Genomic DNA, 14094 nt, shown 5'->3' with positions numbered 1-14094 from the left:
CGCCATAGCATCGACGCGCACGGTTCGACTGATGCAATCGGAGGACCACTTGGAAGATGGGAGGACCACTTGGAAGATGAATTGGCGTGTTGTGGTCTTCAGTAACGCAAGTAGATTCTACGTGCACGCAAGTGATAATCGTTTGCACAGACGATGTAGACCTGGTGAGTGCATTCATCCAAGACACAATGACGCCACGCCAGGCCTTACTGTCTGGAGTGCGATAAGCTACAACTCTTTTTCACCTTTGGTGTTTCTGGAGGGGATACTAACCAGCACTCTATACATGCAGAATGTTGTTATACCCATTCTTTTGCTGTTCTTGCAACAGGACGGTGATGTTCCAACAGGATAGCGCTTGCCCACACATTGCCCACGAAACTCAACATGCTCTGCAAGACACGCAGCAACTTCCCAGGCCAGCATCATCTCCAGACTTGTCCCCAGTGGAGCAAATGTTGAATATCATGGGACGAGAATGACTCATGTGACATGTCAACCGATAACTCTTACAGAAGTATGTGAACAGGTTGAGCAGGAGTGGCATAGCCTATCCCCACACAGTATTTGCCATCTGTAGAATGATCTGGATGCCGGAGTCAGCAGTTGCGTTGCTGCCCACAGAAGCGACACCATGTACTAATACAGATGTTTCAGCATGGGTCAGTACCTGTTATTTCAGAACTGCCTGCACTACTGATATGTAAATGTAATCATTTCGTGTAATACAAATGTATTGTTGCAAAAATAAATGTTGAATGAACTGGAAATCTCTAAACAGGTTGTACTAGTTTTTTTCGCAGCTGTGTATCATGTATGTAATATTCACTTTTTATAATGTTTTGTCCTACATATGTAAAATGTGGTATCTGATACGCTAACAGGATCAAAAATGTGTGAAGTCAGTATGAATTGTGGTTTATTTTATGTTTCAGAATTATCAACTTTAAAATCGGTTGACAATCATGAGTGTAATTTATATTTGCCATTTGTTCTTATATATAATCATTTATAGGGAATGCCAGGTGCAAAGAGATCTTGTATTAACTTTGCCTCAGCAGTATTGTATAAAAATTAAAGAAGAACTGTTTCACTTATTTTTTAACGTAACATGATTGATTTATTAATAAGTGTTAGCTGACTGAACATTTGCCTATCACACTCTGATTTCCAGCAATTAATTAATATTAATTATTAATTTTACTTTTTCTAATGTAAGTCAAATCAACCACATGTTATTATGGAACAACATGTTATTTATTATGAAAAGTCTAAACATTTTGGTGTGGTGCTGGGGAAAACAAAAATCTTTAAAATTGAGCTAATTTGCTAGCCACATCTGAAATAAAACAAATCAGAGCAAATTCCTACTCAGCTGCACACTTTTTTCCTACCAAACAAATACAAGGGCCTTACACCCATTCAGGAATTTCTTCTAGCCTGTATCCAAGTCCATCCCACTATTACTTTTCAGCAATATGAACTGGATAGATTGATATCATTCTGAGGAAGTGCCAAGTAGTAGGCAGGCAGATTGAAAAAAATACTGTTAGATATCAGTTGTCACACAAAGTCTGTCATCAGAGGTAGAGAAAACACAATCACCTATGTTCCTATATGGTGCCAGTTGGGTGCATAGAGCCAGTACTGCATTTGGCGAGTGGCCTAGGTTGTGTTAGGGCTTGTGTCAGGTGAGATGGGTAGAGGGAGAGAGAAGTGGGAAGCAGAGAGAGGTGTTCGGGGCGCAGGCTAACGGCTCGGAGGAGGCAGCTGGTTTGTCAGCTGGGATGTGGGAGGGAGGGGTGACTGGTGCACGGGCTGGGCGAGTGATGCACAATTGTCGGAGCTGTTGGGGAGTGCCACAGGCTGAGAGTGATGTAATTTGGGAGAGAGTGAAAGGAAGGAGGAAGAGGAAATTGTTGGGTGGAGGGTGTGATGACAGTGAGTTACTGGAGATAGAAGCCAAGGAGATTACGGGAGCTAAGGATGTGTTGTGAGGATAACTCTCACCTGAGTAGTTCAGGAAAGCTGGTGATGGAGGGAAGGATACAAATGGAAAGGGGTTGTGAAGCAGCCATTGAAATCGAGCATGTTTTGCTCAGCTGCGTATTGTGCCATCGAGTGATCAACTCTGTTCTTGGAAACAGTTTGGCACTGGCCATTCATCCTGGTGGACAGCCAGTTGGTAGCAATACTAACATAAAAAGCTGTGCAGTGTTTGCAGGAGAGCAGGTGTGTAACATGGCTGCTTTCACAGGTGACTCGGCCTCGAGGAAGGGTAACCCTATGACAGGACTGGAGGAGTAGTGTTGGTTGGGTGAATTGGATAGGTTTTGGACCATAATCTTCCACTGGGTACAAGAAGGCAGATTAGGGTTTAACATCCCATCGACATCGGCATCATTAGAGGTGGAGCAAAAGCTCGGATTGATCCAAGGCTGGGGAAGGAAATCGGCCACGCACTTTCAAAGGAACCAACCCAGCATGAACCTGGAGTGATTTACGGATGTCACAGAAAACCTAAATCAAAATGGCCGGATGTGGGTTTGAAACCATCATCCTCCCGAATGCGAGTACAGTGTGCTAACCACTGTGTCACCTCACTTGATTCCACAGGCTATGTCCCTCATTTCAGGGCACAATGAGAGATAATCAAAGCCCTGGCAAAGTATATGGTTCAGTTGTTCCGTTGCAGTGTGATACTGGGTGATGATGGGGGGGCTGATTTGTAGTTGATTCTGGGTGTATGAGGGTATGGCACGGGAAATCTGTTTGTGGACAAGGTTTGGGGGACAGTCCCTGTTTGTGAAGGCATTCATCATACCTCCAGCGTATTGTGTAAAGGAGTCCTCATCACTGCACGTGCACTGTCCACAGATGACTAGCCTGTACGGGTGGGATTTTTTCCTGTGGAAGGTGTGGAGCCTGTTTAAATGCAGATACTATTGGTGGTTAGAGGGTTTATTGTGGACAGAAGTGTAGCCCAGACACCCTAGCCTCATTCTGTCACAATCTTAACACTGTCACAATCGTAACACCTTCTCTCCCATTTGCTTTACCTAGACCTCCTCAACCCAACATACCACCTCCACCCCTCTGATGGCTCCATCCACACATTTGTCCCAAATAAACCCACTAACCACCATCAGTGCCTGCATTTCACTAGCTGCCTCCCCTCCCACACCAAAAAATCCCCTCATACAGTCTAGCCATCCACTGACGACGTTTCTGCAGAGACTAGACCTCCCTTTCCCTGTACGCTGAAGATTTCACAAATGCCTTCACAGACAGGCACTACCACAAAACCTCGACCACAGACTGATTTTCCGAGCCACATCCTCACACACCCTCAATACTCCCATCAACCCACACAATATCCTTGTTCATTCCTACTCCATCCCTGCACCCAACACCTTTGCTCATTATTCATATCTCTAAAATAGATCTAGAAGTAAGACTATCCTCCCACCAACATCACCTACTCCAATCAAGTCACAGGCATCTCTTATCTCATGAAGACAAGAGCAGAGAACTTAGGACTTGTAAGAAGACATAGACAATTGTTTCTTCCCTCACTCTATCAACACATGGATCAGAAAATGGAATGACTAGTAGTGGTACGAAGTATCCTCTGCCATGCACAGTATGGTGGCTTGCAGAGTATATATGTAGATGTAGTTGTGGATGAAATATTGGCTATAAAGATATGTGATGTGGGCTACGAGACACGTCAGGGTGGCCCATTTGGTAAATGCTCATAAAAGGCTCGATAAGGATTTGAGCCTTGATCCCCAGTGTAGTTCAAAGCTGCCAATTAATTCCCGACCCCTACACGCTGTAAGCAGTACTCACCCTTATTTTCTGGTCTGTCGAAAGACTGGGCACCATTCGTGCCGCTTCGTCGTCACCGGTGATGCCCAAAATGACACTCAAATCCCCAGTCGCAGATAACGTAGCCATTGCGGGGCCTTTTCGTGGTCGTTTAATTTCTCGTTTGTTGACAGGTGTAGCAGGTTGTTTTGTTGGTGCACTTGAAGGCTGCAACGAAAACAATAATGATACATGTACACAACTTTTCTTTTGGTATATTAGAGTATCTCATAACACATACGTTCAAAGTTTCTTATGGAGGACATTTTTGCAGCAGCTATGCATAAATTGTGGTTAGAAAGAAAATTTGTTTTTGCATGCTGCACCCAAATTTTATTTATACACCCACATGCCTTTTACCTTCTTAGCAAGGGGTCCTCCCTCAGTGGATGTCAGTAAAATGTCTAATTTGTTACTGAAAATCACTTTCCGGCCATGTGGAAAACATGGTTGAAAGTCCCACTTCTCATGTACTTGCTGTACTTTCGTAATGTAACAATGTTATGTTACACCTACTGACAATGTCTTGATAAAAAAGCAAAACCTGTCTGGGTGTATAAATAAAATTCATGTGCAGCATGTAAAAAGGTGTTTTCTTGCTAATTAATACAATATACAAATATAGCACATTCGGTGTGGTTGAGCGGTTCTAGGTGCTACAGTCTGGAACCGCACGACCGCTACGGTCGCAGGTTCGAATCCTGCCTCGGGCATGGATGTGTGTGATGTCCTTAGGTTTAAGTAGTTCTAAGTTCTAGGGGACTGATGACCTCAAAAGTTAAGTCCCATAGTGCTCAGAGCCATTTGAACCATTTGTAGCACATTGTTTTTCAAGTTTTACAATGAGTAGAAAATGGTATGTACAGAACAACAAATAAGATATAAGGGGCGTTCAAAAAGAAACGAGCCGGAGGCATAATTACAGAAACCAGCACCGGTATGTTAGAAGTATTTACCCTGACTGTTGAGACACTTGTCCCACTGTGATACATGGCAGTGAAAGGCTGTCTCATAAAATTCCTGGGGCTAGGATGTTAACTAGTTCTGCATGTACAGCTGGACGTCGCCGTCTGCACGAGTGCAGGAAAGGAAAGCTTATGCTGACGTTTTTCTTTGACCAAGATGGCCCTCTTCTGATTCACTTCCTGCAGAACGGGACAACAGTGAATGCCCAGCGTTACTTGCAAACCTCGACCACCCTTCGCCAAGCAATCAAATAAAAATGACCAGGCAATCTCACTCAGGGGGTCATTCTGCTCCACGACGATGCAAAGCCTCATACAGCCAACACAGTCATGGCACATGCGCAGAAATTCAAATGGAGGTTCTTGGCCACCCTCCATACAGTCTGAACACCTCTCCCTGTGATTACACCATTTTTGGTCCTCTTAAATAGGTTCTGAGGGGAAAACAATTCACTTCAGACGACAACATTCAGCTATATGTGCCGAACTGGTTTACATCGCAGCCCTGGGAATATTACAAGACAGCCATTCACCGCCTTGTGTCACAGTGGGAAAAGTGTCTCAACAGCGAAGGTCAATACTTCTAACATACAGGTACGGGTTTCTGTAATTATGCCTCCAGCTCGTTTCTTTTTGAACACCCCTTATACTTTGAATGTGAACATTTCAGATTGGGTTTAACTGTGACCATTACCATTAACAGTGTCAGTTCAAGTGACAAATTACTGTAGTCAGTCACATTTATTATTACCCTTTGCATTACGCATATACCTCCACCACCAAGTGAATCTATGACAACAAATGCGGCACAGGTAGTCTGAATATGTGACTTTTTCAGAACCACAGCTACCAGAATATAAGACACTTACATCAACACCACAACTAAATACATCAGTGCTGTCGTAACTGGAATACATTCATTATTTGTGTATGCCAACTGTAAAACAAAGCATATACTCTATTTGATCAAAAGTATTTGGACACCTATTAGTGGGAATTAATATAAGGTGTGTGCACCCTTCACCAATATGATGGCTTGAACCCTGCTGAGGACACTATCAATGAGGTGTCTGAAAGTCTGTATAGGAACTGCAGCCTATTCTTCCTGAGAAGGCAAAACCAAAGAAGATATAGATGTCAGACACTGGGGTCTGGGAATGAAGTTGATGTTCTAACTCATCCCAGAGCTGTTCCCCTTTGGGTTCAGTTCAGAACTTCAGGCAGGTCAGTCAATTTCAGGAATGTTACTGTCCACAAACCACTGTCTCATATTGCTACTTTATGAACATATGCTGTGTCATGGTGATACAAACAATCATCGTTTCTGAACTGTCACTCTACTGTATGCAGTACACAATGCCGTAAAATGTGTTCATATTCTCCCACAGTTAGCATTTTTATAAATGTGATAAGCAGGCTGTGCCCTAACCACGAATAACAACTCCATACTGTAAAGCTACTACCTCTGTACTTCACTGCTGGAACTACTGATGATAGCACGTAACATTCTGCAGTCATCTGACAAACCTAAACCCTTTCATCGGATTTCCACGCGGTAGAGCAAGATTCATCACTCCAAATCAAGTCGTATCCAATCATCCACTGTCCTTTGGCCACAAAACCATTTCTTCACTGAACAAATTACTTCCTCGACATTCCTAAAATGTCTTCCATAAATACTATCCTGGAATTACACACAGCCATCACGATATAATAACAGCAGAAGCAATTGATTTGAATTTTTTCTTCTGTGGAGAGTAAGGATGAAGCCATTCAATTGTCTCTTTGTCTCTGGCTCAAAATGGTGGACCCAAGTTTCATACCAAGAAGGCCTCCTCATCAACTTCATAACTTTGCAACAACTCAGAACAAATGTTTTTCTGTGAGATTTGTATTCCTCTGTAAAACAGCACGGGACCCTTCATGTGCACACTTTTGAATACCCGAGAGCACTGATAATTGTGTCCACATTCAAAACACATGTTATTAAAAGGACTTAGGTTAGTTTTGCTTTTTTAAAGTAAAGTATGTTGTCAGGATCTTGACACAAAAGTACATAAGGTCCGTCAGTCAGTGGTTGGTCGGTTGGGGGGGAGGAGACCAAAGAGCGAGATCATCGGTCATCAGGATTAGGGAAGGAAGTTGGCCATGCCCTTTCAAAGGAACCATCACAGCATTTGGGTGAAGTGATTTAGGGATATCACGGAAAACCTAAATCAAGCTGGCCCGAAGCAGGTTTGAACTGTCATCTTCCACAATGTGAGTCCAGAGTGCTAACCATTGTACCACCTTGCACGGTCAAAAATACATAAATTAGTGTCAAAAGAACTTTACTCCAACCGATCCTTGAACAAACACCAAGGCTTCAATTTCTTCATGTAGTATCATCAGGACATAAGGCCCCTTAGCACTGAACTCTGCGTGGATTTGTATACTCTTAACGGATGCATGGGACAAAACAAGAATCGTACAGTTATATGTATGTTTCTATCACTCACAGATAAAGAGTGTTTCAATACTATTATTCACAAATTTCCTACTTGTGGACGTTCCTTTTTACCCTAAAATAGGGTATTTGAAACAGTGAAGAAATGTAGCAAAGAGGACAGAGTGTATACCTCTATCCCACACACATCAATAATTTTTCAGAGTTAAAAAAGTGTCACAACTATGAAAATGATCGATTTGTGTGACATACTGAATGTTAGTACCTGACGTCCAAACTGCATTAGTAAGCAATACTATCAATGGAAAATGGGAAACAGTCTGTGACCCATCTAAGCAAGTTACATTGAAGTCTTATGACTATATGGAATTTAAGTAATCTTCAGATCTGAAAGAATGTGTAATGACTTCACCTTACATACACAGCCCTATAGGTCATACATTTAAGCTTGCACAGCCTACAAACACGAATGGTATAGCTTTACCCAGCATCATAGCATACCCAGAAGGAAGTGTCCTCCTCAAAACCGAGAAGGTAGCGGACATTCAGCAAGCACCGTCATACATTCCCCATAGAGGAGACAAAGAGATTTTTTATAAAGTGTGTGTTATCTGGAACAACACGGCTGGAGCGTGTGATGATAGTGAAGAAGATTGAAAGAGCATTGGTAAATCACTGACTTTGTGCAACGCTTAAAAACCACAGTTTATGTTTTATTTATTATGTGTTTGGATGTTCTAAAAGTATAAAATATTACTCCTAGAGTACTGTAAGATATCTGCAAAAATGTTAGAAACAAACTGTTAAATATGAATATAACACTCATCCAGGAAAATATATTATACCACTATTGAGTTAAAAAAAAAGGTGTTTCAAATTAAAGAGTATGATTTTAGTTGAGAATAACAATATCAAAACAATAAGAAATACTTCCAGAATGAGATTTTCACTCTGCAGCGGAGTGTGCACTGATATGAAACTTCCTGGCAGATTAAAACTGTGTGCCCAACCGAGACTCGAACTCGGGACCTTTGCCTTTCGCGGGCAAGTGCTCTACCATCTGAGCTACCGAAGCACGACTCACGCGCGGTACTCACAGCTTTACTTCTGCCAGTATATATATTAATAAGAAATACTATTTCTGGAATTTTTTTACTAGTTAATTGTTAAATGGACTACATATGTGCACTATAAATACCTCGAAAAATGTCTAACTTTGCTTCTCAAATGAAAATTGTTGTAACAAATATGTCCAAGAATAACAGCAGGAGCAGTTACAGTAGTTAGAACTGAACTAACACAAGCGAACTAGGTGGCAAACCGTCTCCCCCCCCCCCCCCCTCAATAGTATAGCCAAAGGACTTAAGCCCTTTTACAGGAAGTCATCACATATTTTGTTTGCCGAGTGACAGAAACAGCACCCACTGCCATGCTGTAATGTGTCGATCCCCAGAAATTAGATAATCATCACGCTGCAATGTGTCACATCTAACAACTGTGGACGATCTCCCTGTTTGCAACAAATCGCGGAGCTCCACCGAATTACCTTCTGATGGCCTCACCCTCTGTGCCCAGCGACCAAATGTATTCCTGTCAACTACAAATGTTCCATAGACAACATACTAACTTCTGTGAATATTCTCCACAGCTTCTTTCTCTGCAGTGAGGGATTCAGTGATGATGCACTGCTTGTAACATACATTACTTACAAACATAACTTTTAATCACTGCTGCAACTACACTATCTCCTGGAGGAAACAGAAATTTTGCAAGCGCATTTGGAAAACTTAAAAAAACTCATGCCCAATACTTCACATTTATAACACTGTTGTTGGCCAAGAAAAAAAAGGGGTGCTTCACTTTCTGGGCAACTCTTTAACAGTTTATTAATAAATTATGAGACCAAACTGTTAACCGAAATGTGTAGTATTGTCAACAGACACAGGAAAGTAAAAGCGACATACTAAGTAGCTTTTGGAACTAATAGAGCCGTTGGTTGGTTGATTTGGGGGAACGGGACCAAACAGCAATGTTATCGGTCCCATTGGATTAGGGAAGGATGGGGAAGGAAGTCGGCCACATTGTTTCAAAGGAAACGTCCCAGCAGTTACGTGAAATGATTTAGGTGAAATCGTGGAAAGTTAAATCAGGATGGCCAGACGTGGGTTTGAACCACCATCCTCCCAAATAATAGTCCATTGTGCTACTCACTGCGCCATCTCACTCGGTATATTCCTTTGTCAGGGAGGAGAGGGGGGTAGGTCAGAGAAGGTTAAAAAGGAAAGCCAGGTCACTCAGAACCAGGCTGAGAGAGACCCACACGTTGCGATGAATAGGGTAAACAAAGATGAAGTGGGATAAAGAGAGTAAGTGAAAGATGGTACATTGGTAAGTAGGCAGTGCACCATGTTCAGTTCAGAGATGTTGAAGATGGAGTGAAAAGTGAAGACAGGGTAGGGAGAAGAGAGGTGAATAGTGCAATTAAGCATTAGGACAAGACAAAGAAAAAGAGGGGGAGATATGGTAATAGAGTGGGAGTCGTATCTTAAAACACTGTGAGGCTGACACAAGTTAGTTCATTAATAAGGTGCATAGTTTAGTTAAATTGCTCAGTTTGTGATGCTGTAGGATTGTGGTGGATGATAATGGTAGAGGCACAGGGCAGATTATACAGTGGGGACAACTGCACTGATAGCAACTCTGCAGGCAGAGAGAATGATTTGAGAACGTCATAAAGATGTCGAGGTTAGGGAGGCTCAATGGATGGAGTGGGGAGGAGATACGAGGTGGTACATTATTTGTATATCTACATTTACACAAGATCACCTTCAAAATAGTCACCTCAAACACAACTGCACAGTGCTCTCATCATTTCTGCCACTGCTGAAATGTGTCCTAGAAGTTTCGTTTTTGACGTATATTGAGCACCTTCAGGTTGGATTTCTGCACCTGTGGCAAAATGGCAACTTTTTGAGGTGAACGTTCAGATTCAGAAAGATGGCAAAGTGCACGGGAGCCATATCTGGCACTTATGTTGGATGCAAAAGGGCAATAATCTTGTTATTGGTGACAAACTCACACCTGACGAGAGTGGTGACAGCAGGCACTGTCAACACGGAGCAGCCAGTCTTTCCCGCACTACAGACATCTTTGCTTTCACTGAATGCCCTCTCCCTCAGGTGCCTTAAAACCTGGCAGGAGAACTCATTACTGACTGTCTGGCACTTGGGGACAAATTCGTGACCCAGAATGCCGCAAATGTCAAAAATGACAACAGTCATGCACTCAGGAGGGCTGTGGACCTGCCTCACTGTTTTTGGTCATGGAGATGACGAACTCTTCCACTGAGAAGACTGTTATTTTGCTCAGAGCCAACTTTGGCACCCATAATGGTCCTGACACGGAGGATGGGTCACCCACAGCGCTCTGACAGAGTTCTCGGCGGATTTCGAGATGGTGTTCCTGTTACTCCCAGATTGGCAGCCTAGGGACAAACGCAGCAGCAACACACAAGCTGCAGTCACACATGGCAATTTCTACACTGTTCTGTAGAAAACACTGACAATGGCAGAAATGCTATGAATTGTTCTCCAATGATGCTTGTGCACAAGTTGCTGCACAGTTTCGACATTTCAGGGTGTCTTCCAGTGATATTCCTTCAGTCTTGAAATGCACTTGTCAGTCAAAATATGTCACACAACTCATTGTAGCATCACCGCACGCTCTCTACATCGTGTTGAACACCCTCGTGGCAGATTTCCGCAGTTTCACACAAAAGTTTCACGTTGGCTCATTGTTCTATCTTGTCGTGTGCACTGGAATTGCAGATGTGGTAAGAAATGTGCTCAGAACAGCACCAGCTGCACAGCTTCCATTGTACGCAGTATGCCGTCTATCAGCACTCTGATACTTTTTCCCAAGCGTGCAGCCTCATGCTAATCTCAAAACTTTTGCTATCCCTTTGAATTAAGGAGAGAGGATCTCATCTCAGGATTTGACTAGAGAAAGCCATAGCCTTCTGTGGTGATGGAACTATTGGCAGTGCGTCCCTTTTATTTTTATACGAATGTGTTGTCAGTACTACACATTTCACCTTTCAACCAGCAATTTAGTCTCATTTATTACTTTTCTCGACTGAATTTTCATTTGTGCAAGTTTTGCTAACAGGTTTTCATTAACTGGGCAGTATTCAGATATCGCAGAGGAAACACAGTGAGGAAGAGTCACAGGACCCACCTCAGCTGTTTTCTTCTCCTTCGGTGCTGTGCCACCAGGACCCTCCTCTGCCAGCGGTGCCCCCGGTGAGCTCAGCTCCATGGCGGCTGCAACCAGAGCCTTCCTCCTGGCAGTCCCGAGGGCAGGCTGCGAGCCACCCGGTGCGGTTGCCGAACCGACTGTTTGCGACGCCTCCTCTGCCGTCTGCAAAACAAAAGCAGTAGTTGTGTTGGTGCCAATCCGTCTCGTCTAAACTGTACTGTAATCCCTACACCCACAATATCGGTTTATCTGAATTACATAAATGAGAACTGTCCACGGAACACATACTTTAACCGTAAATAGAAGGGGTGCTCAATAAGTAATGCAACAATATTTTTCCGAAAGCAGGCTGATTTTAATCAAGAGTTCAATACATCATATTACTCTCCATTCTTTTGACTACATACCCCTATTTTTAACACAATCTCCATTCAATGTGATAGTGTTACACCATCTTACTGGGAGAGCCTGTACCATTCTACCTGTCTATGTCGGAGCCAATGTCTTGCTGCATCAATAAACTCACCCAGCAACAAACTGTGGTCTTCTGTGTCCATGCTATCACTGCCAGGTCCAAACCTCAGGGCACAGGAACGCTTTGCTTTTTCTGGACTCAGTGCAGCACTGCACAACTGACTTAGTTGTAGGCCACAATCTTTGTTACTTACATCATCTTGGACCCTAACTTCAATAGACTCTTTTAACACACACTCACAGAATGAAGAGGACTGCCAACTTGGCTAGGTCTGAACAAAATGTACACTCAGAAAAAGAAAGGTGCCGTGAACATAGATATCACATTGAATTTTGCCAGACCACCAAACCTGCCGTGGCCGACCACGGCCATACTGTAAGATTATGACAAACCAAGATAGTTCGGCAATCTTCCTCCTTCCAGGATTGCATGATTAACACGAACATTGAAATTAGAGTCCAAGATGGTCTAATTAACAGAGACATTGGTCAACAACTAAGTCAGGTACGGAACCGTGCACCGAGTCCAGAAAAAGCAACGCATTCTCACACACTAAGTTTAGCATCCAATGGTAATAACGTGGACACTGAAGACCACAGTTTGCATGCAGGTGTCACTACCCTAACAACCATGGCATCTGCATGGATACTTACAGGAGCAGAGTGATGGAGGGTAACTGCCACTGAATATGGGAAGCTGACACAGCCGAGATGCAGCCCTCAGGAACCACCCGAAGATGGCAACAAGTTTGTTTGACGAAATATCACGAAGAACTTACGACAAGGCCCGGGCAGAAACCTGAGAATTCTACAAGCTTACAGATGATACTTTCTGATAAATCAAAACAATGTTCCAAACTGGGACTCAAACCCAGAATCTTGACTTTGACAGAGGATTCTCTTATCAACTGAGCTATCTATTATGACATATGACTTACGACCCACACTTAAAGCTTTACTTCCGCCAGTACCTCTCTTCTGCTTTCAAAATATTGAGAAGAGCTGAAGCTCTCCTGAAAATTTTGATGGACTACCATTCTTGGACTGGAGAAAGGGAATAAGGAAAGAAGGGAGAAAATTGCACAGAAATAGCTTAGCCACAGCCTAAGGGACTATTTTAGGCATTTAAAATTAATAGCAAAGCTGTTTGGCCCACAATTTTCTGAAGACAACTTACTTAACCAGACACAGAAAATAAATAAATATTTCCCTCTTCTCTACAAATCTATTTACCTGAGAAAGAATCTTGGAACAAAGACAAGCATTTCTCTATTAATCCTCTCTTCACCCAACCCGTAACACTCATTTTATAGTTCTCTCTTTCATCAGCTGTCACAATCATAGGCCCCAAAACACTCAATTGTTGCAGCTTTATAGCTGAGAGTATTTTATTTTGTCGTGCTACCACAAAGACTCTGAGGATTCATTTCAGTTTTAGATCCACTAAAGCCAGAGCAAATTTCAAGTGTCTATATAAAATGAGACCATGGAGAAAGATTCTGGCCAACATGGGAAACTCAGGGGGGTGGGGGGTAAACCGTCCTTTTGACACTGTACTTCATTTTTCTTCTTAGTAGTTTAGCAGTAACCATTTGGAGGAGCATGTCACGTCATTGAAATATACTTACAAGTAATACTGAATAGCAATAGTAAATGGGATGAACATACAAGATCAGCATTAGGGAAGGTGAAAAATGGATTTTGGTTTGTGGGCAGAGTTCTGCAAATGGAAAGAGCAGTCCAGACTTTAGTATGACAAATTCTAGAGTACTGCTCCAATGTTTGGTACGATAGGAGACAACAAACTAATCTCAAGAAGAACTGGTAAGATCACAGTTCAGTGTAGCCTACATGAAAGTCTAACATAGATGCTCAGAGATCTTAAATGTCAATCACTGAAATGAAGGTGACATTGTTCTTGTGAAACACTGTTACCCAATTTAATGGACTGGTATTCGAAGAAGGACTGAGACAATTTTGCTGTGGCCTTTGTATATCTTGCATTGGGATCATAGCCATAAGATAAAAGAAGAAAGAGCATATACAGAACCAAACAGAAAGTCATTTCTCCCCCCTCAATAC

General features: G+C 42.6%; 1 protein-coding gene across 2 annotated transcripts in view; it reads right to left on the bottom strand.

Annotated features, from left to right (window-relative positions):
* LOC126293617 (FAST kinase domain-containing protein 4) overlaps positions 1 to 14094 on the bottom strand; it is a 74990-nt gene that overhangs the window by 53276 nt on the left and 7620 nt on the right. The window contains exons 2-3 of one of the 2 annotated variants that reach the window (XM_049986898.1): positions 11518 to 11700; positions 3853 to 4038 (exon numbers count right to left, since the gene is read on the bottom strand). In XM_049986898.1, the coding sequence (XP_049842855.1) occupies positions 3853 to 4038; positions 11518 to 11700 (369 nt within the window). The remainder of the gene's footprint in view (positions 1 to 3852; positions 4039 to 11517; positions 11701 to 14094) is intronic. The other variant, XM_049986897.1, reaches the window with a different exon arrangement.

The sequence above is a fragment of the Schistocerca gregaria genome, chromosome 10, assembly GCF_023897955.1.
Source record: "Schistocerca gregaria isolate iqSchGreg1 chromosome 10, iqSchGreg1.2, whole genome shotgun sequence".
Classification (NCBI taxonomy): Eukaryota; Metazoa; Arthropoda; class Insecta; order Orthoptera; family Acrididae; genus Schistocerca; species Schistocerca gregaria.
The sequence above is the reverse complement of the archived record's forward strand: the minus strand, read 5'-3'. Positions and strand labels throughout refer to the sequence as shown.